Below are 25,721 nucleotides of genomic sequence, written 5' to 3' on the forward strand. Positions count from 1 at the left end.
TGTTGGTGAACTTCCAACATATGAAACCATGTGATTGATGCTAGCTGAAGATTAGCCTGAATTGCTAAGAGATGTTGTTTTTCTAAAATTGTGGCTTCGGGGTAAAGTGGGACAGTGTCTCACTTTACCCCACCATGAAGCACAAGTTAAGTTTAGTCTTAAACATATTTTAGTGTTATATTACATTATATATGTTTTATTTTTAATGTCATAAACATTTTAGAAAAGCCATCATGCCAAGAAACTACACCAGGAAGACAACCTGGGGCCAAACACCTCACGCAGAGATGGAGAGTGCAGCCGCGGAGATCATGCAAGGAAAGAAGTCCTTAAGAAAAGCTGGAAGGGATAGAAATATTGATAAGACAACCCTCACAAGATTCATAAAGAAAAAAGAGAAAGGGAAAGTAAAATCAGTAACCTGGGGTGCAGTAGCTGAGGTAAAGAGAATATTCACAGATGAGATGGAGGAGGAGCTTGTCAAACAATTGAAACAACTAGCTGACCAGTTCCATGGCCTTGCTCCAGTTAAGTGCCGTGAACTGGCATTTGAATACGCAGAGAAAAACAATATCCCTGTCCCTGCCAATTGGACAGAGAAACAATGTGCAGGCAAGCTAGGGTGTGCAAGAGATCACATGAATCATAATAATCATAAATGTGCTTAATTGACCAATCCCCATGATTCTGTTACTAGTCCGATATTAGTGGTTGTCAATCTAGCTGTCGGGATTTTAACTATTACAACATGTGTTGTTATGGTAGTTTTAAAGTGGAAAAAGTAAGTGGACCCAAGACCACTTTTTTTAAAACAATCATATTTTCACTGCCCTTTGTCCTGAAGACATTCTGATCATTTCCATTGCTAGAAAACATCCTGAATTAATTGGAAATAAATTTTACTGATATACCTTTTTAGCTCGCCTAGAGGGGAGCAATTGTAAAAAATGTCCCACATTACCCCGCTCTCGCTTAAGTAATTCAGACTAGTGGTAGTACAAATATTAAAAGCGAGGTATCACAGGACTTTATTCAAATAAATCCATATATGACATCACTGATCCTAGATTTTAAATGTAATTGTAAGTTGGAATATTTAAATTTTGAATTTTTGTGTGGATATTTATGGGAAGAGGGAGATTTGTAGTTCCCAGGTTTTACCACACGATGTCGCTGCAGACAAATGAAACCCTTGTTAGAAGGAAGTTGAAAACAACAACAAGAAACGTTGGAGTGTTTTTTGTGCAGTTTATTACACAGAAAACCGACGAGCTTTTTGTGTTGTCATTGGAGATATGATTGTGTTACGCGAACATGGGCTCCGTGCAGTTTCCTCAGGATCCTCCGAAGGTAAGGTAAAGTGAGAGGATCAGAGAGAGAGGGAGAGAGAGAGAGAGAGAGAGAGAGAGAGAGAGAGAGACGCCCCCCACTTCTCCACATCTCAGTCTCGGATGCACCGAGGGAAAAAAAGTTGTGTACGATCATGTGAGGAGGGAAAATGATTTAGATGTGTTGGAGTGTGGGGTTCAGAGTCAGGAGGAGCACACAGGCAAAGAGACACACCGCACCACACTGCAATGCGCTGCGTAAAGGCGCAAAGACAGAGGACTTGAACGGAAATATGGATCATTCATCCAAACACAACGTGTGCGCAAAAGGCTCCACAACACAACTCGCCCTGCCTGTGTGAACACTGATGGAAGTGGACAACTGCATCGACCACCGACTGCATTCATGGTAAGAGACGGACCATGCGATATCTAGTGAGAAGGAGAAGAACAATCTGTCGATGTGGAGACTAGAGAAGATCTCGTGAGGGATTCGCCCACATTTCAGTGTCCGTGTTCGCATCGGCTCAGACGAACCTGCACAACATTCAGTATGTGAGCTGCTGCTGCTGCTGCTGGAAATGACCTGTGCCTTTTGTGTTTGTGTGTGTTTTTAGTCCGAGGGATTTTGAGAAACCTATGAGTTTCGTCATGGATGATCACGGATCCCTGCCCCATCCACGGAGCTCAGCTCTGAGGTATGTTCAGTAGATCTGTCATAGGGATCAGCAGCTGCTGCCTTCTCTGTTTGTTTGATCACAGGGGAAATCAAGAAGAACTAATGGGAGCGTGTGAGTCCAGGAGCCTTGTATACTCCCAGAGGTCTAAATAGGTTGTTTTATTTTGTATCCATCATTTATTTTAAGGAAGGTTGTGTTACTTGTCAATTTCTGGCAGCAATGAAGTAAACTAGAACCTTATCTTGGCCAAACAGTTCCCTAAGAGACCACATCTAAATTCACCACGTCCAGTGTTTATTTAGATCTTCACTAAATTGCACACAATCATTAATATCGGTCCCTTAAACATGCTGGGTTCTTCTCATCACCATCCACGAGTCGTTCTCTGACAAATCAAAGTGTGGAAAAACACTCACGTAATGTCATAGGACAAAAAAAGGATCCAACCTTTAGTGAGTTCCTCCTTGGGTCGTGCTCCACCCCTCCACAAAATGTCATCGGTTAGGTAGTTTTTACATTTTCGTGCTTACAAACAAACAAACAAATGCAGACAAAAACACAACCTTAATGATAGAGTTTCAAATATAAATAAGAGAAGGGACAAAATAAACACACAGAAACATACTAAAAACACAGCAAACAGATTCAAACCAGAGAACATACATAGAAACATGTTCATCAGTGTCTATATAATGAACTATGGAAAATATAAAGCACAAGATTTTGAAATGGGCCAAGAGAGGGGAATGATTCAATAAGTTTAGGATCTCTTGACGCTCATTCCTAACATGTGGAGGCTGAAAGCAAAAGGCACATTTACCCCTCTCTGAATAACTGAGTCAAATATATATATTTTTTATTTAAAGTATAAAGGAAGGCCCAGAAATTGTCAGTTTTTTTTTTCAATGTACACATCGCACCAAAATCCAGTTCATCTCTCCGCGAGCGTCGATCAGAAGGAAAGACCCGGCTGTTTAAGACACGAGCATAATGCCACCTTTGTAAATATGAATCCATCTGCACACACACACACACACAATTTCAACACATTCCTTTGACCCAGTCCGAACGCAGCAAAGTCACAGACGTGCAGACAATTCAACCTCTGAACTCTGGTCATTTCCTGCTCTGAGTTTTGTTTTTTTTAACTGAGAAATTGCCTTGACCATATGCAGAGGTCATGGGAAGTATCCTGCAGGCAAAACATTTGACCTCCTCTGTCTCTGTGATGAGCAGGACCGTCTTTTCTGTTTCTCTGAGGAAGTCTTGCGTCTGCTGGACCTGAAACCGATATTCTATGAAGCACTCATTTGTCATGCCCAATAGTCAGAGAGCTCACGGTGAAAATACCCCAAAAAGTGCTGTGAATATATGACACAATGGAATTTCCCATCAGTTTTGGTTCACGGGTTTAGAGATGATGTCAGCTGCTTTTATTCCAGTGGTTGGAATCATTTAAAAAAAAAAAAGGGGGGGGAGTGAGTTTCCAGACTTTTTTTTCCCTTTAATCTGCAGTCACTACTTTGGCCTTCAGGAGAGATCTACCAAGTTTTTTAGATTTTAATTAGAGGTGAGAATTCAAACACATGATAGTTTCCAATCCAGGATTCCATGAGAGGGAAGTTTCCACCCCTGCCCTGCATAATTCCATTTTCCTTTTGTGGAAAAAAAAAACTAGCATCCAGGCACATCGTACACAAAAACACACACACACCCTCTTGGTGTTGCTCGCAGTCATATTTCATAAGTATTTTGTAATCTGGGAGCGTGGCCACACTCCCTGGCAGCGGCGAGCAGCAGACTACCTAAATCACTCTGTGGTCTGACTGTTTTAAGTAAACCACACTCTTCCATAAGCTGCTGGGGTGTGGGCGAAGGGACACATGTTCCCAGTCTTATTTGTGGCTTCTTATATTTGGAGCCAATATATGTTATATGTGGAGCTGGAGCCGCTCACTTTTCCAAATGCAGTCATATAGGAAGTTTTCCCCTTGACCTCATATTTCTTTTTTTTCCCCGTAATATTTCCTATTTCTGGCTCAGTTACAAATAAATTTCAAGATTTTATTTGTACTACAATCAGAACCTTAATTGCAACAGTATTTACCTGAGGCAAGGATGTCGTGTTTCAGTTTAGCCGTATTACGCCAACACGACAGGACAGATACCAGGAAACTTGGTGGAAGGATGCAGTACTGTTCAGGAAATACTTCTTTTTTTTTTCAGATTTGAATATATAAATAAATAAATAATAAAATAAATGTCTTCATTTGCCATAGAACTCATTCTATTTAAAGGGATAGCGGGGATTCAGATGGACGCAGCCTGAACGCCACTCTCAGACTCTCTCAGACTCTCTCAGACTCTCTCAGAAGACGAGGGGGGGAGAGGGAGAGAACTGCATTGCATGACACTTGTGTGTACGTGCACAACTGTGTCTGAAACTATGAGGTCAGACTGTCTTCGAGGATGCTAACAACTTTAGGGATGATAGCGCTGCGCAAAGCTAATTGAGCAAAATCCCAAGTGAGAGATCAGTCACGTCTTCATGAGAGCGCCCTTCTGGTGTGTTAGCTAGCAGGCTTCAATGGACTTTCGTGATATTTTGTGGAGGGGTTGGTCATGAACTAAGGAAGATCCCAATAAGTTCATGGATATTGATTTAAAAAGAACCAACATGTTTAGGGGACTAATATTTATGTGTGTGTGTTCAATGAGGTGCAGATCCAAATGAAGATCCAGATCTTGTGTATTTAAATGTGGTTTCACAAGAGGAATGTTGGGCCTTGGTGGAGGTATGAACTCTACTGAGTGGCATTCTAGTTTCTATTCCCCTCTCTCTAAATGTACCAAGACGCACAAGTCTTCCTTCGTTTGTATTCTACCAGTGCTCGGCTTGGAGCTCGGAGCTCTGCTAAATTGGACACACCTTAAACCATGATCTCACATGGCTGGCTTTCTTCAGGGCACAATGTGGAATTAGTTAAGGTATCGTGAATCCCCACAGCTGTTTCCCCCGACATGCAGGCAGTCCAAGGGCACAGCTGCTCACATGAGGCCACAGATGAAAATCATGGCGAGATCGACCGGCCAGACTGGAGATACAGCTGAAGAAGATGGGCACGTCGGAGTGGAAACAGAAACGATGAAGATTGAAAATAAAAACCCAGGGCTTTGAGTGGACTGAAGCATATTTCAGTACTCCTCCTTGAGATTATGCTCGGAGACAACAAAGCTGTCTTCATTCAGGAGGAGACTTAATGTGGCCCACAGCACGCTGCCCTCTCAGAGCCTACTCACAGCATCTGGGGCCAAAAAGCAAGATGAAAGATGTCATTCAAACACACCCGCCCACTATAGATGCCATAAAGCAGAAAGGAAAATCAGCGTTAAGCTCGGCCTGTTGATGAGCTGGTGGATCATTTCTGCTTCACGGGGCTAAAACAGACCAAATGGCCAATAACAAGGGGAAGGGGGGGGGGGGGGGGGGGGGGGGAGAAGAATGGCTGGTCTTTGTTGCCACACTGAAACCAACGCACTGACCGTAAATACCAGTGAATACTCCTCACTGGACAGTTATGATCATTATGAAACGCAGCGTGTTTGCATTTACAGGCATTTCCTTTAAATCTCTAAAGTAGATACAACTAATGAGTGTTTGTATATGAGAGTGTTGTGCACGGCGGCACATTTAAACAGATTGGCTGCACAGATTCTGTCTGTACACTGACTGAACAGACTGCAGGACTTGGCCCCTCATTGTTTCTGTAATGCGCTCTTCCAGGGCACGACAGTTGGACGCCTCCCACTCTCGGCCTGTCGAATACGGGCCAACATGAATACGACCTTTGTGCGCGCTCAATGGGAACTTTTATTTATCTCCAATAACATTCAGACATTTTACGTGACAGAGAAACCGATTGCCTTGTTTCGTTTGACCTTCATTATCAGTGTTTGTCTTGTTCAGATGAGATACTGGACGTGTGGAAAAAGGGCCCGGGCCCCCTCACGTCTGGCACTGGTTGAGTAAACTGCGGCTTTGTTTAACGAGACGTTGACAAGCTGTATAGCAAATTATCCAACTGATGACAAATCATGGAGCCAAGCTTACTCCGACCGGGCACAGGATGGGGAAGTGTACACCTTTTGAATCGTTCTCCTGGTGGCGCTGTCTCATTCACCCAGAAGCTTGTGCACATGGTTTCTGTGGCGAGTGTAGCGTGCAAGCACAATATTGGTGCGTTCAGCAACTTTGCGTTAAAGGTCCAGTCTCTTTGTTTCTATTGCAGCTGTATTTCATTATGTACTATGACTCTGAGGTGCTACTTTTGGATTAAGCCGCAGAATCTGGTTGAGTAGAAATACACAAACTTGTAAATTTAGGTCATAAATAGCTCAGTCAGGCCTTTTTATCGTCTGAGGGAAAGTTGGGGGAAAGTTGTAGAAGCTCCTCCTCTGACCTGGACTTCAAAAGATCAGGACGGACGGATGTTGTTCTTGCATTTGTGAGAAATGGGTGTAACCCCAGTGACAATCAGACAAAGTGTGGAGTTTTCTTTTTGTTTGCCACAGCTCAAGGGGTTGTGCAACTCTGAATATTTGGTTTACACCGAACAATGAAGGAAGACACTGGATGTGGCCGTTTTGGTGCAGGATCAGGATCTGATGGAGAGCATGCCTTTTGAAAGATTTCCTGCTGCAGACAATACTGCATTGTTTCAGATGAACGAACGCAGTGTGATAGTTAAAATTATGACTCAAAGGGGGGGGAGAGTTTTTTCTCTCTGCAAGGTATTTTACCTTCTTGATACGTTTGTTGAATGGAAAAATATTTATTTTTGCATACACAGGCACCAAAACGTACATTGTGCGCTTATCAGGGAACAAACTCTGGAACCCGTGCATTTGTGATATCAGCAGATTTTATCGGCCAACCGATATATCGCTCGGCTCTAATCTTAGATCTCATTACCCCAACCGGCTTGAGGTCATAGTGGCCTGCGATCTTCCTCTGCCTCTGCTGTAGTATCAGAAAGTGCAAGGGTGGGCTCCACAGGGAATAAGTAACGCAGTGAAAATGAGCTGGATCATGAAAATACTGACTGGCACCAAGATTTCTCCGAATGCTACATGTTGGTGTTGAGGACACTCAGGGGGATTGAGTGGATCCAGGCCTGTGCTGGAAAAAACACTGTGGGAAAAGTTTTTTTGTTTTGCCCTGCAATAATAAACAGTACACAACGGAAGTGGGAAGTTCTCATCGTGTCCCTCTGTTCCCCCCCCCCCCCCCTTCCCTAATCTCCACTCACCCCATACAGTTTACACCACGATGCTAATGGCCTTTCCAGACCCGCTTTAAAAAAAACAGAGTTTGCTCTGAGTGACTTCTCTTCAAATTACCAGCTGTGGCTCTGTGGCCCCAATGTTTTGGCTTCTCTCAGGGACACCCCCCCCCCCCCCCCCCCATAACCATCACCACCGGTCTGATTTTTCAACTCCTCCTTCCCGCTCCCACACACCGACATCTCCGCTCACCACTTAGCCTCCTTATCAGTGGAGGTATTCTGTGCTGGTTGTTTGCAGAGCGGGGCGCACATTCTTAAGAGAAAGTGAAGGGCCGCCGACTTGTTTCACAATGGAAAGTCAAAGTTATTGCTTCCGTATCAGGCACTGAACAGTCTGCTGGACAAAGCCCATCGATTTTTATCAAGCACTTCAATCACATTTGCAGGAAAACAATGTTCATAGTGGAAGTCATAGGGTTCCAGACAATATGTTTGAAACTTTATTTTTAACTTTTCAATCGGATGCTTTGTGATCACAGGAAAGTCACAACAGGCTCCTAATGAGGCTCAAAGCCAAGGTCACAGCTCCAGATTGTAATAATCTTTTCAAAGCAAAGGAAGCAGAGATTTGTTTACTCACGGAAGTACACACAGTATGTATATGCAGCTCAAACAACTGAATTGATTAACATTAGACCTGGTGGAAGCACTTGGTCTGGGTCTGGTAGGAATCCATTTAAGTAGAGTTATATCCAGGGGCGGAGCTAGGTTTTTTAACATTGTGAGATAGAGCATTTTCCTTCATCTCCCAGAGAACAATTCACTGGATGAAAAATAATCAGGCATGTTTAGGGAACTGATATCTATCATGTCCGTGGAATTTGGTCCAGCTTAATTTAATTTAAGACGATGCTTATTTCATCAGCAACTTATACGTTTCCCCATTGACGACTGAGTTTTTACTTTCTTTTGTTATATTTCAATCTGTTGATTAAATTAACAATGAAAACATCTGCTTTCTCGTCCAGGATCTGTTAAGTGCCAGGTGCTGACGGCCTCTTTTGACAGCTCTTAATGAAAATAGCATCCGGACGGCTCTCATGAATATCTGTGTTGACATCAGGATATTGTTGTAGTCGCAGCTTTTGTTTCAATTGTCATTTTCCTAATGGAGCAGTGTTATCTGGAATCATAGCTGATTGTAGATCAGATATTTTTATGGCTTGAAGTGAGGAACAATGATCAAATCATCACCGAACAAACGTGAGGCCCGTCAGTGTTCAAAAGGAGGAAGGGCCGACTGTCAAGAAGTTGAGTTTCATGCCTGTGTTAGTTTGAAACACTATCGTCGTTGTTATGCTCAACTAACAAGTCCACTAACATGGTTTGGTAGTGAGTCAGTTGTGTAGAGCTAAGGTGTGGTTCTGAAAAGTTGGCCGAGTTTCTCATTGCATTTCATTGTGAAAATGAAATAGAGGAGAATTATCTGATTAAATTAGGGAGTGGGAGGATTCCAAAACTGTGAGAGGACGCTAATGGAGATAAGAGACACCTTTTTTAATTCTCCTCCACTCATGATAAAATACACATCATGATCACTTGGCCTATCTACACCAGTCGCTAACCACTGAGAGCTCACGGGCTGCAGTGTGGCTTTCACTGCTGCTCCTCTGGCCCCACCCACAGGTTCATGTCTGCACAGGGAGGCAAAGCTGCTTACCTTGCTGCTCATGACCTCAGGGGGAGGCAGCTACCGACAGCGCCGGAGCTCTCAGAGACGCAGCGAGGGGGCCGACAGGATTTGGTTCAGGGGAGACATATTTCTGATGTCACAGCCTGGGTGTGGCATTAAAGGTGGGCCACTTTTTTGAATTTTTTTGAAAACCTACACTGATACTGTTTAGTCTGAGTTCCCATGGGAGACAATCGCAGCAGCATGGAAATGATTTGAGCGGAGACGGCGTCAGACAGAGAGGTAAGAGAGTGTGGAATGGAGGGTTTGCAAAGTGAGAGGAAAAGCAGGTCTGTCACACCTGCCCTCCACGTACCTGCTGCTCATTGTTATGTCTATAGTATTATCTTAACAGAGCAGTGCCGTCACAGAACTCCTCTGAAAGTGTCAGACAGCACCGTCAACTATAGTTTTTGCACTTTTATTCTTATCATACAGACAGTTTAATAAGACTGTGGCATGTATTTTGACTTGAAGAGGAGGGTGTGTTGGACCTGCTGCACTCTGGCATGTTTGAACCTGTACATTTGACTGTACAGCCAGCCAGTGCACCGCTGCCTGAGGAGCCGTGTGCTTTGCTCCCCGGAGCATTGAATTGTTGCTCTCGTTTCTTAGATTAATCTTTGTGCTGTCACAATGTGTGACCGGGCAGAAGGACCCTTGTTGGAATCTTGTTTGTTGTTTTGGTACATGAAGCCATCGTGGACAAGAAATCCCTCAGGGGCCGTCCTGCTGCTCAGCAGCTGCTAACATACCGGAGTAGGCATTCTGCATAATCCTCAGACCCTCAGAGGGAAGTTTCTGCCAGTGCTTTGGTCCGGTTTCTTCTCTGGGCTGCTCCCACTTGATCATTGTTATGTTTGATCAAGGACTTTGCCTGAAGGGAATTTATTGGATCGGGTGGAGAAAAGCAAACAGAAGTGACGGCGATGTTTCTGGTAAAAGTCATGCCAGCTGGAGTACGGTCCAAACGAATGCAGGGAAATTTCATTTTTGATTACTTTAAAGAAAGGACAGTATTGTATTTCCACCAGTCTATAAACCCTCCCCCCTCTCCCGCTGTCATTCTGTCTGTTTCACACATAAGCACTAAAGTATTTCAAGTATTTTTACACGAGATGTAGCATCTGGATCTTCTGCAGGCCTTTGCTTCTGCCTTCCTTTATCATTTTGAGGCTCATCAGTAAAGATTTAGCTGAACTCTTACCAGGCCTGTTTGAACTTTGGAGACTTGCAGGCTGTTCTCAACTGCTTCAAGCTCTGTAGCACGTTTTTGTCAGGTGTGTGGCACAACACCAGACATCTGTTTGAACTGACGCACATATTCAACTCACAAATCGATTTATGGCTGTTGTTAAATCCATCTCAGGAAGCCACCATAGTTTGCAGTGTTAATTTGGATATTTGAGTCCATTTGTTTGCACCAGTGAAGTTCACATAAACACCGTACGGTGAAACAGTAAATGGCAGATCGACAGCAAGCCTGTTATTTCCTTGCAGCCTGGGATCAGGCCTGTCAGGAAGTAGGAACGGGTCCTGTGCGATTGAATGGGCTTGTTTGTGAGTGTCAGACCTTCCAGGGAAACCCGGTGAATGAGGCATCAGCCCAGTCAAGCTTCAACACGTCTCCTCACATTCAGCCACACATCCTGGGCTTCTGAACAAGGGCTGGAAGCCAAAAACAAACCAGCCTGTGTGTCTGTGTCTGTCGCAGCCTCGAGACGTCTTGATGAAATCACTGATGACACAGCTGTATACACTTGGCTGACCCTGAACCTGAGGCGGGGGGGTTGTGCATTTCCCCCCCCCCCCCATGTTAATATATTAATTGTTCACAGTTGAATATCACGTGACCGTTTTTATGTACATTTATTGCAAATCATGTAAGAACCGGTTCAATTCTAAATATATCTACTTACAAGGTCCAGTTTTAGACCAGTTGTCACAATATGTGGAAAAAGAAAAGGTCATAATCTCATTGCCAAATAAAGAGCCAGATTCATGAAGCTGGGACTTTGTACCCAGTGGAGACCACAGAGTAAATGTCAGTTTTAACTGGTCTCTGTGTTTACTTGCTCTGCAGGGAATTCATGGTCATTGTGCTGGTTTCACATCAACAATTTCTTATCTGTGTGGTATTATTCATCTCACACTGGTAGAGGTCGACTTTCCATTATTCACAAGCCTTAAATGTTTTAAACACCCCTACTGGTCCCTGGAGGTGGCAGAGTCTCAGTTTCTGTAGCATCCTATAATAGTAAACGATAGTGTTGGATAAAATTAACAACATGCTGACAGTTTATCTGTTTTTTCAATCCCCCACGGGGCTAAATGTTGGGACCCGGGGGGGGAAGTACCACCCTGCTCTGCATCTGTGTACTCCACAGATGTTATGTAAATTTATTTCATCATGTAGCTCCATGTGAAGGGAAAATTTGAGTTATGTGTCAACATCGTTATGTGTGATGGGCACAATGAACATAGACAGCAGATATCATGGGAATACTGACAGGACTCATTACGTTTCTGGGATGCTCAGATAAACCATATAGGATCAAACCAGATTTTCTCCAGGTGAAGCAATTTGAGGCACAGCTTGCATGTGCTGTATTGAGTGATACTGAATACGTTTTATGGTAATTTTTATATTGTATATCAAATGTAATATGTCAATGTAAAGACTATCAACAGACTTCAGACTGCATTTAATCACCATAATCCAAACAGTTGGAGAACAAAAAGATTTGATCATTTTTTAGTCTAATCATTGCAACATATTTAAATGCAAATATCTCATCACAGCTCTAAAATGTCATCAAAACTGTCTGAGTCATTTCAGTTGATTGATAGTCCTTAGTAAATCCCTTTGTTTCACTTACTAGCTGCTAACAGGAGAAGTACAGTCTTTAGATAAACAACATCATATAAAATACATGGCCTAATAGATAGATAGATTACTTTATTCATCCCCGAAGGGTAATTAAGTCGTCATAGCAGCAGGTATATTTGAATACAATAAAATACAATACAATAGAATAAAATAAAAAATATTGAGGTAGAAAGAATAAAAAAACAGGAACACAAGATAAATAGGTAGATAAGGTGCAGTGGCAAGATGATGGTAATAGTACTGATGATATGATGGTAATGTTCTTGTTAGACAGTATATACAAATAGTACAGTATATATAGTATATAATATAACATAATATATATATTTATATATGATAGTAATTCTACCAGTATAATAGCAGTATATAGTAATAATGGCAGCAACAGTATATATAATAATAGTAAATATAATAATAATAAAATGTACACATGTATGAATATTATATACAAAGAATATACAAAGAGTATGATATAATATGATATGATATATAGTAGAGGTATAAATATAAGTATTCGACTATACAATAGATAATATAATATACTATGAGTGTAAGAATATGTAGACAGTGTGCAAAAGACAATATTATTGTATAAAATGATATATAGTATCAATATGGTTTATATTAACACATAGCGGAGGGTTTTACAGGGTACACAGTGCAAGGAGACAGGTACGTTTAGTGCAGTTCTGTGATGGTGGCTCTGACAGAGAACACCTCCTACACATCCTAAAAGGTTTAAAACTGATTTATATATACAGCATCAGTGTGCAGCCTTCTTCTTCTTCCCTATGAAGTCTCCCTTCACATCCAGCAGCTCACTGCAACAGGCTTCACTGGGTTATTTGGTGGAAATGATGACGGACAGATCAAACAAGTGTGGTACGAAGCTGATGTAAAAAAAGGAACGAAAACAAAATCTAGCTAATCCGATTGATTCATTTTTTTAAATCCGATTAAAGACACGAGAAGACACGTCTCAGGCATCATGCAGCATCTCTCACTTTTATGACATTATACTGATGTGTGGTGAAGTTTTGTCCTGGTTTAGAATGACTGTAACCATAGTTTGGCTGTATATTACATAATTTATGTCTATTAGTATGTCTGTGTGATGTGCTTTTCAAAAAGGATTTCAAATATTAGCATGTTAAGTATCCTAACTAGTTACTTGCATAGACTCGTATTAGATACATTTAATGTCTCCGCTTCCTCCCACTGTCCAGAATCAAAGCCAAAATATCCCAAATAAGAACACTGCCATCGTCATTCACAGCTGTTAATCTTGACTTTTAGCATGAAATAACTTATTATAAACCCAACCTACATTAGTGTGATAAGAACTAGCTAAAATGGCCGAAACAATCTGTGGATAAATACAAATTTGGTCCATGTCCCATGAATTAATATGGAGGATGCAAGATTCATAAGCCATACTGCAGCCAGCCACCAGGTGGTAGATAACACTTTGGCTTAATTTTGGGGGAGGAGTCAGGTCATCCATCTTTACCCCAGTCAGTCTATGGTTATTACTGACAACCATATTGTTGAGAGAAGATCGTGCAGACCTCTTTCCTCTGGACTTTTTACTCAGGATCTAGAAGTGTTCACAAGTAAAGTTGTTTGTAAAGAAACCAAGGGAAGCAAAGTCTTTGTAGCGTTGCTTAGGTTTTTCTGGTACAATCTGATTTAGGGGATAGCTACTTTGGAAGTACTTGGTAATTCTTAAGAATCTATGAATAACTTTGCACGTAAACACATAGACACAACTGGTGCAACCCATTCCTGTCCTCTCCTGAGTAAGCAGGCTGTGGATGAACTGTTCCTTTGATTCTATTTTCTGAGACAGATTCCCGCTCGTTTCAGTTCACACAGCAGAATGATGCTGGCTACTTGATGGTGGCTTTATTTTTCCTGGCTCAAAGATGAACAGCAAACAAGTGTGTTTCTGCTGTGTCCATCTTCTCACTGCTTGTTTGTTTTTTCTGCTGCTGCCTCAGCTCTTCTTGCGATGTCTCAAATTACTGAGTTTCTTCCTTTTGTACCGAGAATGATACTGGCCGACCTCGGACTCGACTTTATGGATTTCAAGAGCAGTTTTTAAAAGACTACAAGACGATAATGCGTTAAAGCAAAATTACTGACATGAGACAGATGGTTTGTGTGAACCTGTGAGGCAGTGATAGGTGGTCTATTTTGTGACTGTGGCATATTTCATTTTATTAGAGAAGTATAACTCTTGCCAACAAATTCAAGATGGCAAATACAGTATATTGTAAATAGTGAATGTTTTCAGACACAAGTCTTTAAGGTCTTGGCTAACAGTGTGTCACTAACATGTTATTGCTAGTGGTTATAGCAATAGGTACCATAGCAATAACATGCTGCAGCCAACTGAATCTGATGGCTGCATGGCTCACTGAACACTAACTCCACAAAGTTAGAAGAGGTTTTTGTCAGCATATCCTTTCACACTTCAGTCCTCCTCGTTGTTATTCTTTTAACTGCCGCAGAATCACAGGAAATATGAGAATGTAATTGCACCTTTCAATGGGGAATAGAATAGAATAGGATGGAACTCTTTTGTCTGCCCAGGTGGAATATTTAGTTCAGCTCAATAAACAAGCAACAACATGAGGACATAGAATCGTAAAACCGAACCACAGGGACAGACACAGACAACTTAAAAACAACAGTGGGCTGTTATTAAATCAGGCACGTGCACGGGGTCGCAAAAGACCATGAAAGGAACCTCACAGACAGCAGACGTTGCCGTCACCGGCTCTGGATCAGGTGGAAGGATCCCAACTGGGCCCCAAGTCGTCAGGGACACGCTCTCAGGTCAGATCAGCCTGCGGCAGGCCTGACTCAGAGGAGAGCGTCTTGTGATTAAAAAGCCGAAACACATCCGCTGATGATCCCTGACATCTGCTGGTGGGAGTACTGAAGACATACAATGGATATTCACCATGTCGTCCTATTTTCTAGAATTGTACACAACATTTTTCTTTTCATGGCTTCTCTGTGGAATGGATGTCACTTTATGGAGTTAAGAATACTTAAGGCACTCGGAATGAAGGGCTTGTATTTATATTATTATGCCTTCCCTCTCATGGCGGTATTATTCCCACACAGTCGTAACGTGGTTCCAGCTAACACATTCGAATAGCTACACTTTGCAAATAGCAGTCTCAACAATCATGACTGAGACTTTTGTGTGCGATGTGCGTTGTGACCTCAGAGGCTGTGCTGATATAATTCTGCTTTTCATCACATGTATGAAAACAGTGAAACAAACGCTCAATCCTGATTCCATGAGAAGCATATCTGCAGAATATGGGACCCTCTGAATGAAACACAATAATGTGTGTTTGTGCGTGTGTGTTTCCAGAAACGCTGTAGTCCCAGTGATTAAGGACAGCCGCCCCCGTAGCAAGACTAATAATCCTTTGCTAGACGTGCCTCATCAGAGCCTGTGACCTTGCATTGCTCGGATTCCTTTGTTTGAATGAGCAGTGGCCCCCACGTGAGACTTCACAGGCTGAACTTCAGGCCACTGCGGGTCCGCAAACACTGACTCGATGTTTCTGAAGCCGGGGGATTCCTCGGCTCACTGCGCGACTCGATGGCGTTACAGCACGATAGCGTGGCATCTGCTGAGTTGATGTAATCTTGTGTTTACTTAGTTTTAATTTTTTGTGTTTTTTTTTATCTCATCATCTGCAGCTTCTCATGCCGAGTGAGTGGCGACACAAAACAAAATGGCTCACAGCTAATCTTCCAACACAGTAATGACGGCCTCCGCTCAAATGAAAACATTGTGTTGCTTGCCGTCAGCAGGTTTTCATTGTTCACCGCTTCTCAGGAGCATTATGTGAAAGGTGTTATTATTTCACACGATAACTCTGTCCTACTGTCTCACAGCTGATAGAAAATCTTGGCAACAAATGGAGTCAGTGGTACAATCAATAATAATGATAAGCCTATGTTTAGTTGTTTTTTTTTGCATCATATGAGAGTCTGTAACTCTCACATGACTGCTCCTGCTCCCTCTCCCACACTTTATTGACACAGTTTCCATTAATGTCGGGCCCAGGCCAACCGTATTAAATGGGAAATTTCTATCTTGCGCCGCATTACTCGTCGCTCTCTCACATGTCCGTCCCTTCGCAGCCGTTTCTTCAGGCTCAATGAGTAAATCTGTCCCCTGGGTCGTCTTGTGACCTGTTTGTAAAGCGGACTCGGGTCCTTTCATGTAGTAGCTTCACTGCCGTCTGAAACCTGAGGGAGGAAAAAAGGATTCCTTTCATGCTGTCTGGTGCACTTTGGATTTTCAATCAGGTTATTGTCTGAAGGAGCAGAAAGTATTTTTGAAAAACGAACACACACATGCACACAAGTAGAAAACCATACCCAGTCATCTTGAAACTGTTGAGTGTGCCTGGGCCGTGAAATTCTGAAGCCAATGAGAATAATTTACCCTTTTCTTTTCCTGAATGCAGGGTGTCGACCAAAAGCAAGGCACCGTCCCCACCAGGACTAAAGGATCTGGATTCCCCAGGTTTCTCTCAGTGGTACCCGGGAAACCCTCATTTAACCATGGACCAGAAAGAGAACCTCATCGATAAGGACCTCTCTCTGGTTGTGGTTTTGCCTGGGGGAATAGAAAAGATGACCACAGTCCACGGCAGGTACAGTAAAATCACTCACACATTTGAAATGCAGATTGTGGCATATATGCATCTATTTGGCTGAATTTGCACATAAAGGATGATTCTTTTTTGTGCAAATTTGGCAGAATTGTGTATTTAGACTGAACAGACTGTTCATCTCCTTGGCTTCACGCTTGCCACATGTGTTCTTAAGGGCTCAAGGATGTGCACTGTGAAGTTTGGTGTGATTCCAAAACAAAATACATTCAATATTGAATAAACTGGCCACCAGTGCTCTGTTGAAGCTGTGGCTGGAACTCAACAACTGATTCTCTGAGGGTTTTGCCTACTGGTGGTGGTGGTGGCGTTCAGTGGTTCCATATGGACTGAGTCATGCAGGTCACTTTTACAGAACTGCAACCAGCATCACCACAGGCCAAGCAAACAGGCCATTCCAAACAGGCAGGATTAGGGGGAACGGGAACTGCAGTAGTTCACAGTTTAAACATTACGCAATGACGCTGATGTCATCACATAGAGTCACATTGAGTCAGATAGGTGGAGTCCTTGAATGTGTGGTTTAGGCTGATATGCATTCATGGAGCCAAATGGAATTCATTACTTTGTTTGTATTCTCTCATCACTCAGGGTTGGAATCAATTATCTGTTTAGATTTTCTCATTATAGAATGTTACACAGCGAATATAAGTCAATCATTTCAGAACACTGTCTGCGTGTCCTTCTGCGTTGACTTTCCATCAACAGAGTTTACTCAAGATATGATTATCTGCCTCACAATGCACACTGTTTACAAACACTTTCACAGGTATCTTTTGCAGCTCAGCCCTCTTGAGAAACGCCTGAGCCCAATCCGATATGAAGGGATTAGGCACTGAATTCTTTGCCCTCTTTTCTTCCTCTAAACCGGCCCGCACAACTGATTCCACGCTTTGTTTTGAGGATTAAGTTTAAGGCATCGCGTTTTAACTGTATTATCCATTTCAGCAAAGGCTCATGCGTCTACTGTTGCCACTGTAGCTTACTGTAAATTTGCTTTATGTTGTTTTCCACATATTCTGCATGGTTCCTTTAAATTTAAATATCAATGAATATAACAAGCTATGAAACCAGTGGGCCTTTCTTCAAATTAACCAACAACTACCCTCAAATAACAGGAAGTGATTATTTGATATCGTTCAACATTTAATGAGGCAACTAAAAGGTCAAATCATTCGTATTTTTCTTATATTGTTATAAATATCACTTTCACCTCACTATGTCCCTTTTATGGCCTAGAAATGCTTATTTTTTCCCCTCTGTGTCTTTCAGCAAACCCCTAATGGATCTGCTGGTGATGCTTTGTGCAACGTATCACCTGAACCCATCGAGCCACACCTTAGAGCTGGTCACCGCCAACAGGAACAACATCAAGCTCAAGCCCAACGCTCTCATAGGAACTTTAGATGCAGAAAAGATTATACTCAAACCTAAAGGCGAAGATAAAAATAAGAAGACAAGTCCTCAAATGCCCGAGGTACGTTGAACACTTTGGACACCCTACTGGCACTTATAGCAACCGCCGCTTTTTGCTGTGTATGTTGAGTGGAACATTTTCTATTCTCCAGGCAACAGTTCGGATGGTGATAAACTACAGGAAGACCCAGAAAACGATACTGCGAGTTAATCCCAGAGTTCCCTTGGTCCAGCTGTTACCAGCGATATGTGAGAAATGTGAATTCGCCCAAGAGACCACAGTCCTGTCGAGAGATGTCCAATCGCTTGCCCCGCTGGACTTGACCAGTTCTCTTAATGACTATGCATTAAGGGAGGTTTATGCAAGAGACACAAAAGGTGAGTGCTAATGTGCTGTTACATTACATACCAATACCTCGTCAGCTCACTTAAGCCGTTATCAGACATTAACTCTCAGAATTGCCGCAAGACCTTTTCTGAGGTTTTCGGAGGTGGCTCTTTCCCACATGAAGTATGAAGCTGGGGATTCTCAGCTCGGATACATTCCGAACAACACCGAAACTCGCTGAATGTTCAGGCAGAAGCAGGAATTCACGTATTGATTCCCGCTGCATGTTAAAATCGTCATCAGCCTCCCCCCACTCGCACAGGGTGAATCCTCAGGATGATCTCCTCACATCAACTCTTCTGGACTCCATTTTTACTATGAGGCTAGGCAGAGAAAGTCCCCACAAGCAGATTTATTGTGTGTTATTGCTGTACTACACACAACACTGGTTCTGTACAAAGTCTCACACCTGTTGTTTCTGCAGGCATACCTGGTTCTCCTGTGTGTCCAGCCTCACCAGCTCATACAGGTAGTTCTGTTTGCAAACTCTATGGCTGATATCAGGAGATTTGTCGTATTTAATTGTCAGAACTAATGATATCTTATCGTTGTTTTTTTTCCTTAGGAATGGTCATGCCCGGCAAAGCTAAGAATCAGAAGGAGAAGGAAAACAAAGGCCTCTTCAGCAAGTTTAGAAAAAGCAAGAAGAACTCTGACCAGGTACTTTTCGGTGCATTGATTATGCAAAGATACTGATGTTTTGGAAAGTACCCTTCAGAGGGAGGTTTCTTTACTTTGGTTTGCCATTGGTTCGCGTGGACTTTGGTGTTTGTCCTCTTATCATTGCTCTGATTGGATGTTTGCTCTTTCAAAGGCCACGACGGCCAGTGCCCCGGCTTCTCCGGTGCTCGTGAGCAAGCCCCGACCTCTCAGCATGGCCTTACCCAGCACCAACACGTCTCCGCTCAGCTCTCCACTGAGCCCCACCGACGGGCCCAAGAAGAGACGTGCTCCCCTGCCTCCGGTCTTTTCGTTTCAGGGCGCCGCCTCGAACCTCAGCGCCCCCCGGAGAATCGACTCTGAACCCAACACCCAAGTGGACGGTGACCAGGTGAGTGGACCGAAAATTTAACTCTGAAAACTCAGCAGCCATAACTTGCAAAACATACTGTAAATGGTAGAATCACAGTCAGAGGATTCCTGTTTAGCTGCAGCAATTATGTATCTGAAGTGAATGCTGTCATGCAGGCGGCTGGTTTAAGTCGGGGGTCATCGGCGGAGTCTTCCCTGAAGAGGACCAAACGCAAGGCCCCCCCGCCCCCCAAATCCCCGGGTGCTGTCCTCCCAGAGACGGTTCCTGTCGATGAAAATGAGCAAGGTTTGTCTTTGTTTACATTTCCGTGTGTTTATCAACGTTCCCTGTGAGTTTCTATGATCACTCACTCCATTGGTTCATCTTTTCAAACACGTCACTGATGAGTGTAATATGAAATAGATTGTCTGATATTTTTGTCATGTGCACTGTAACCTCCATGACTGTCCTGGTCAGAGTTTGCAGCCCACAGCTTTTTCATTCGATTTGACTCTTGTGCCTCCTAGTGGACGTTGTGGAGTAGTGCTTCATTTAGCCCCCGTGACATAGGAGACATGGTCATGGGAACTTTACGGTGATGGATCTAAATAGGCTTTTTGTTTAGCGCTATAGGATCTGCTTCCACAAATAAGACTGTATAGAGTACATGCTGACAGTGCTGCAGCAGCTCTGTCAGCATGTTCCCTATACTGCCCTTATTCATTCATTTAGTGTTTCAGCGCTTGAACTTTGCCTCTTTTCTTAGTCTCTGAAACTGTTTTCATCTATATATGTTGACTTATTTGAGACATTTTTTAATATATATACTCACTTTTTCACATCAAAAGTCAAGTCTTTCTTATTCAGATATCAGTGAAATGTCCAAAAATCCCAAACCACTTTAATAAAACAAAGAGGACTGTTCCTGAGAAGTTTGTTTTTACTACTTTTACTCTTGGGTCTGAGTTCTTTGGAACTTTTCCTCTGATGTTTATAATTAACTTGCTTTGACATACTTTCCTGCGATTGTAAAGACACATCTGACCCTCGCTGTATTGTTCTGAGAGGGAAACACCACCCATCCTGCAAACCGAGAATTTTGAAGCAAAAACAATGAATATTAAGAAATATTTAAACTGAGGTTTGACAAAAAACAGCCTTTTATATTTTAATGATAAAAATGTAGTTCCTCTTTTCTTTTTCTGTAAAATAGGGCAGCGAGATCTAGATGTATAAACAACAGATAAAGCGACCTTATTTAGATTTTCTGTTGCTTTAAGCATCGTTAACTAGCGTCCTGTAAATATATCCAGGATCGATATCACAGTTTTCTTTATATCTCTTTTGCGTGTTTTCTTTATGAGTTTATTCTTGTTGTGTGATCAGAAACTCTCTCAGCTCCAAATCAACCATAGCCACTATTGCAGCAAATGTAATCGTAAGGATTTCACAACTCCGTTCTGCCTGTGTACAGCACTATCTCTGTTCTCCCTCTGCGTCCACAGTTCCACAGTGAGAGATCACTTCCTGTGCTCTTTCCCTAGCAGCCCACCGTGGCTCAGTACATGTAGAGTTCAGAGGCTGAGAACACTGAGTTTTGTTTAAGTAGCCTTGAAATTCCTTCTGCTGCTCCCTGCTCCTCTGCGATGCACTTCCCCGAAAGTGTTTAGAGCCCGACAAGAGGGAAAAAGAGAAACAGATTATAAAGGAGAATTCGTTTGCTTCTTATTAGAACCGGTGAATGTGTATGATACTGTATGGCTGCTTCCAGAGTCTGGATATTCTCTCTATGTGAGAACGCAAACGTCTGAGGCAGTTGCTCCAGACATTCTCCAGAGTTTCTCCTGTCAGCTCCCTAGTGAAAATACGATAGGGTTAGGGTTATAGAATATGTCAACCTCGGAAGACGATGGGAATTGAGAGCCTTTGGTGAGAAGGGTCAATATGCTGGTGTTGATGTGTTAGATCATATCCTGCCTCCTGCATGTGTTCTACTCAGCCCCCCCCCACACCTGAGCACTCCAGACATGTTTTATTGAACGCATCTGACCTGGACCATCTCCTGCTGCGTTCTTCATATGGCAAAGGCAAAGTCTGAGCCAACTTGTGTTAGACGCTTAGTTTCTCATGCTTAAGATGGGACAACATTATCAAACAAAACAAATATAATAACTTAAAATCGTTTTAAAACTTTACCAACTGAGCTGAGAATTTCAAAGCCTTTTTTAAGATTCATGTGATCTGAGACCCTCGACCGATCCGCTGTTTTAATGCTATTTTGGTTAATGTGACCTGTTTTCAACTGGTAATCCTTCATGATGATGTTTTACAGGAGGTGCAGCTGCCAACACACTGGAGGAGATTATGGAGCAGGAGGAGACGACTCCCTCGGTAATGTCTGCAGCCGCCAGTGACACCCAGGGAGAGGACGGCAGCCTCAGTGAGTCCGCCGATGTTTCGCTGCAGTCTCCGGCCGCAGACACTGAGATACCGGTCCCAGTGCCGATGGAGGGCAGTGAGGAAGATCAGACCCGTGATCTGTCCTCAGATGGCAAGTACGAGCTGTAGTACGACTTCTCCAGGCTGCGCCACGTTGTTTTCCCTTCATTAGCATTTGCAATTCTTTTATTTTTTTATATTATTTTTTACAGTAAACTGCAGAGCACAGTGGATATTCCTGCAGCACTCAGTGATGTGACGACAACGGCTGACACAGACCCATCTGAGCTGGCAGGTACAAGTGAGTTTGCTCTTGGGTTAAAGTGGTATTGACCTTTCCATTATGCAGATGGAAATATTCCTACAGGTATATTGTATAAACTTAACCTATATGTTTTATGATCTTATACATTTTATTGTTCTATATTTCCCTACTCATGCTCCATTGTGTTACTGTCATTTTATCCTCCTGGTGTTCTTTTTATTAAAGCACTTTGTAGCATTGTTAAGACTAGAATGGCCCTCAGACAATGGCGCAGACCCCAGACAAGATAGTCCCCGTAAAATCAATTAAGCCGCTAAACAATTGCATACACTCATACATATCGATAATTTTCATAGATATGTATGAATTATCTCCTGAGAAGACAGTTTTACATGATTTTATTTTCCTCATAGGCGATGGTCCAGGTAGAGTTGAAACTGTAATCCAACAGCCAATCTGTGAAGAGTCTACGGCTCAAGCCGTTGAGGGGGATGGCGGCACTGAAGCCGTCAGCGTCTCTCCGCCTGTGATGCAGGAGGCAGAAGCACAGGCCTCCGCTCAGGCAAACACTGAAACCCTCGGGGAGCAGGCTGACAGGTTGGGGAGCCCGGTGGCCATCAGCACATCACGCCCCGCTGGAGAGGACGCCGAAGTGCAAACAGATTTCACACCGTTCCCTCCACCTCCACCACCACACACAGAGGAAGTTCCCTCTGCAGCTGACCCGCCCTGCGTCGAATCATCGGGGAAGCAAGAAATGGCCACTTTGACGGGGGAGCTGGACCTGCCTGACCTCGAGAGACGCACCTTATCCGACATCCCGGAGACCTCGTCGCCTCAGGAGTCAGAGCCAAGTGCCCCTGCCGCAACGAAGGCAGCTAATATTTATGCCACAGACTCTGAGCCAAAGCCCAAGCCTTCCAATGAGCTGACAAGGGACTACATCCCCAAGGTGGGAATGACAACGTATACCATCGTGCCTCCGAAATCTCTGGAGAAGCAGAGATATTTTGAAGTTGCTCTGACACTGGAGATGCCCCCCCCAGCTCCAGAAGAGGGACTTGATATTGGTTCTCTTCAGCTGGAGGAGAGCACAGCACCAAGGGACCAGACGGCGGACTCAAAGGAAAAAGGCGAGCTGCACCCGACTGCACCCAGGGAAGACTTACTGACTAGCACTGCTACTGCCCAAGACACTGTTAATGGAGGTGCACCTGAATCTACTCCTTCCCCTGAAAAGATGTCACCCCTTGCTAATGGGGCGTCTCAAACGGGTTCACCAACAGAGGTCAAGGAGATGAAAATTCCACCCGCAACTAAACCTAAGCCCGGTTCTTTCCGCTTGACACAGCATAAAAAAACACCTGGGTATTATGTAACTTCAGCAGCAGAGAAAAGAATTAGCACCAGTCCTGGCTATGGCCAGAGGGAGGCTCCGGGAGGTGTAGACAGAGCAGTGTCATTACCACCTCCTCCCTCACCTCCTGCGCAGTGTCAAGAGGAGACGACGGGGACCAGCAACGTCCAGCTGAGCCCGAAAGGGGAAGACAAGAATGCAGCCATCATGCGTATGACAAGGCAGAGCAGTTTGCCTTGTAAAGAGCCAAGTTTGGGGCTGAGCTTGGAAAAGTTGAGAAGCTTCGCAGCCGCCAGGCCCTACGCTCCTGTAAACCCGTCCCGCTTTGCCCAGGCTGTGACCTCTGCAGTGAAACGGAGCCAGTCCTTATCCCATGGACCAAAGTCACCTCAGTCGCCACCGATCTCTCCGATTACACATCGCGCGGCAGCCGTAGAGACAAAAGGATCGTCTCAGCTCAAGGTTAGTTCTGACAGCACATCATACATTTAATTTGAGTAGAAGATCGCACTGTATTTGCTGATCCGAGCACTTCTTTGTGTTGTTACAAAGATGTGGGACACAGTCAGCGGACAATAAATCACTAAACAACAATTCAGCCACTTCACTTATTTTCCGTTACCCGTGCAGAGTATTCCACACAGAATAGACCTAATGAGGAAGGATGGGTATCCTCTCGCTGTCTGAGCTCCAGGGAAGAGCCTGCAGTTGTGAGAGCAGACTGCACTGTAATCCACAAATCTTTGTTTCTAAAGAAGAAGAGAAAAATAATTGGATATATTTTTTAGTATGACTTAATTATGATAATCATGATCTTTCGTATTACACATTGTATTCATTTTACATTTGTACAAATAAGTGTTTCTTTAGGCATCAAAGATAAGATATATCTCTAACACTGCCTTGCTTCATATTGCCATCTGATCAATTTTTTTCTTTTTTGTACATAATCTCTGCAAATCAGAAAATAGTTCACACTGTCCAAGAGATCATGATATGATGTGAATTCTCTGTAGCCGTGACAGCTCACATTGTGATTCGTAGAATTACTGCACTTACTTTTGTTGGGCCTATATAGTTGTTTTATTAGCTCTAAAAATACATGCAGCCTTGGTCTCCTTTTTCTGTTTCCTCTTTATATTCTCAGGCAAAGTTAGTCCTCAGTGACATCTTTTCTCTTTTGCAATGTTGCAGGACGAGGAAAACAAAGACAGTGACAAAGACGCCCTTCTACAGGGAGCAGAGGGTGAAGCACCAACTGTTAGTGGGATTGTTGGAATGGAAGGAGAGAGCGGTCCATAGCAGTGCCTTGAATCCTCTGACGATCTATCATCTACTGTGAGCAAAGTTCTGCACATTTCAGTAGGGTATAATATGTAAATGTATGCACAGCACATGGATGAAATATTGTGTTTTCTTTCTTCCAGGAGTAGCTTATCCTGTTGAGTTCTCCCGAACCCTTCACCCCACGACACAGAAGCGGGAACTGTCTTTTCTTTTACCTCTGCAATGGTGTACATAAAACTATGTATTTTGAAAAAATGAATAATTGGTGTATATCGGTTTATTTCTCACTCACCATTAAGTACTACACCAGGGCTGACTTGCATATTTTCCTGCCTCGCTTTTATTTTGTGTGACGAAGAATATCTTGCATTTGATGCATTTCGGTTTGTGTGGGAACAAGAACGTTAAATGAGAACGATTCTATAAATTATTTGAATGATTTTCAAGAGTTGTAATATTATTGGATTTATTCAGATAACGTGCTATCTAAAAAAAATACTGGATGTATAGGACAGAACAGGTCTGAGCCTAAGGTACTTAAATGCTCCTTAGATTATACAGTAAAATCTATATTTAAGTATTACAGAGTTGTGATTAAACTATGCAGACGGACACTGTTGTGCACAGCCAACCTGTTGTTCTTGTCAAGCACAATTGTTATGAATAAAGTTTTTTTTTTCAGGATTTCTGTGGTCTTTATTATTCTCATGTCTTTCAGTGGGTCTATGTGTAAACAGACGAAATTGTACCTTGTTAAATACAAGGCACCAGTTATAAAATGTGGAGAATCCTTTAGATTTGCCAGAAGTAAAAAAAAAAAAAAAATGTGCACTACTTTTTTTGTGGGAAAAAACAACGCTGTGCATTTAGTTGCCAATTACAGTATTTGCCATAGTGCTCGCTTCTCAAGTCTTTTGTTTGACATTAACATTT

At 43.0% G+C, this 25,721-nt stretch overlaps 1 protein-coding gene across 5 annotated transcripts; it reads left to right on the plus strand.

Moving 5' to 3' along the window:
* The first annotated feature begins 1,363 nt into the window (after positions 1–1,363).
* Positions 1,364–25,472, plus strand: cobll1b (cordon-bleu WH2 repeat protein-like 1b). Of its 5 annotated transcripts, none has more exons than XM_053439654.1 (14): positions 1,364–1,737; positions 1,946–2,026; positions 16,418–16,606; positions 17,897–18,101; positions 18,193–18,418; positions 18,853–18,897; positions 18,994–19,088; positions 19,243–19,479; positions 19,617–19,746; positions 21,773–21,995; positions 22,092–22,180; positions 22,558–23,963; positions 24,696–24,839; positions 24,935–25,472. In XM_053439654.1, exons 1-13 carry the CDS (start codon positions 1,697–1,699, stop codon positions 24,801–24,803), a joined length of 3,075 nt encoding a protein of 1,024 aa, XP_053295629.1. In that variant the 5' UTR covers positions 1,364–1,696; the 3' UTR covers positions 24,804–24,839; positions 24,935–25,472. The 5 variants fall into 5 exon arrangements, with proteins under 5 accessions (XP_053295629.1, XP_053295630.1, XP_053295627.1 ...); XM_053439655.1 differs by having other exon boundaries at positions 1,365–1,737; positions 22,092–22,174; positions 24,929–25,472; XM_053439652.1 differs by having other exon boundaries at positions 1,366–1,737; positions 24,929–25,472.
* Positions 25,473–25,721: the final 249 nt, after the last annotated feature.

Source organism: Pleuronectes platessa, chromosome 14 (assembly GCF_947347685.1).
Source record: "Pleuronectes platessa chromosome 14, fPlePla1.1, whole genome shotgun sequence".
Classification (NCBI taxonomy): Eukaryota; Metazoa; Chordata; class Actinopteri; order Pleuronectiformes; family Pleuronectidae; genus Pleuronectes; species Pleuronectes platessa.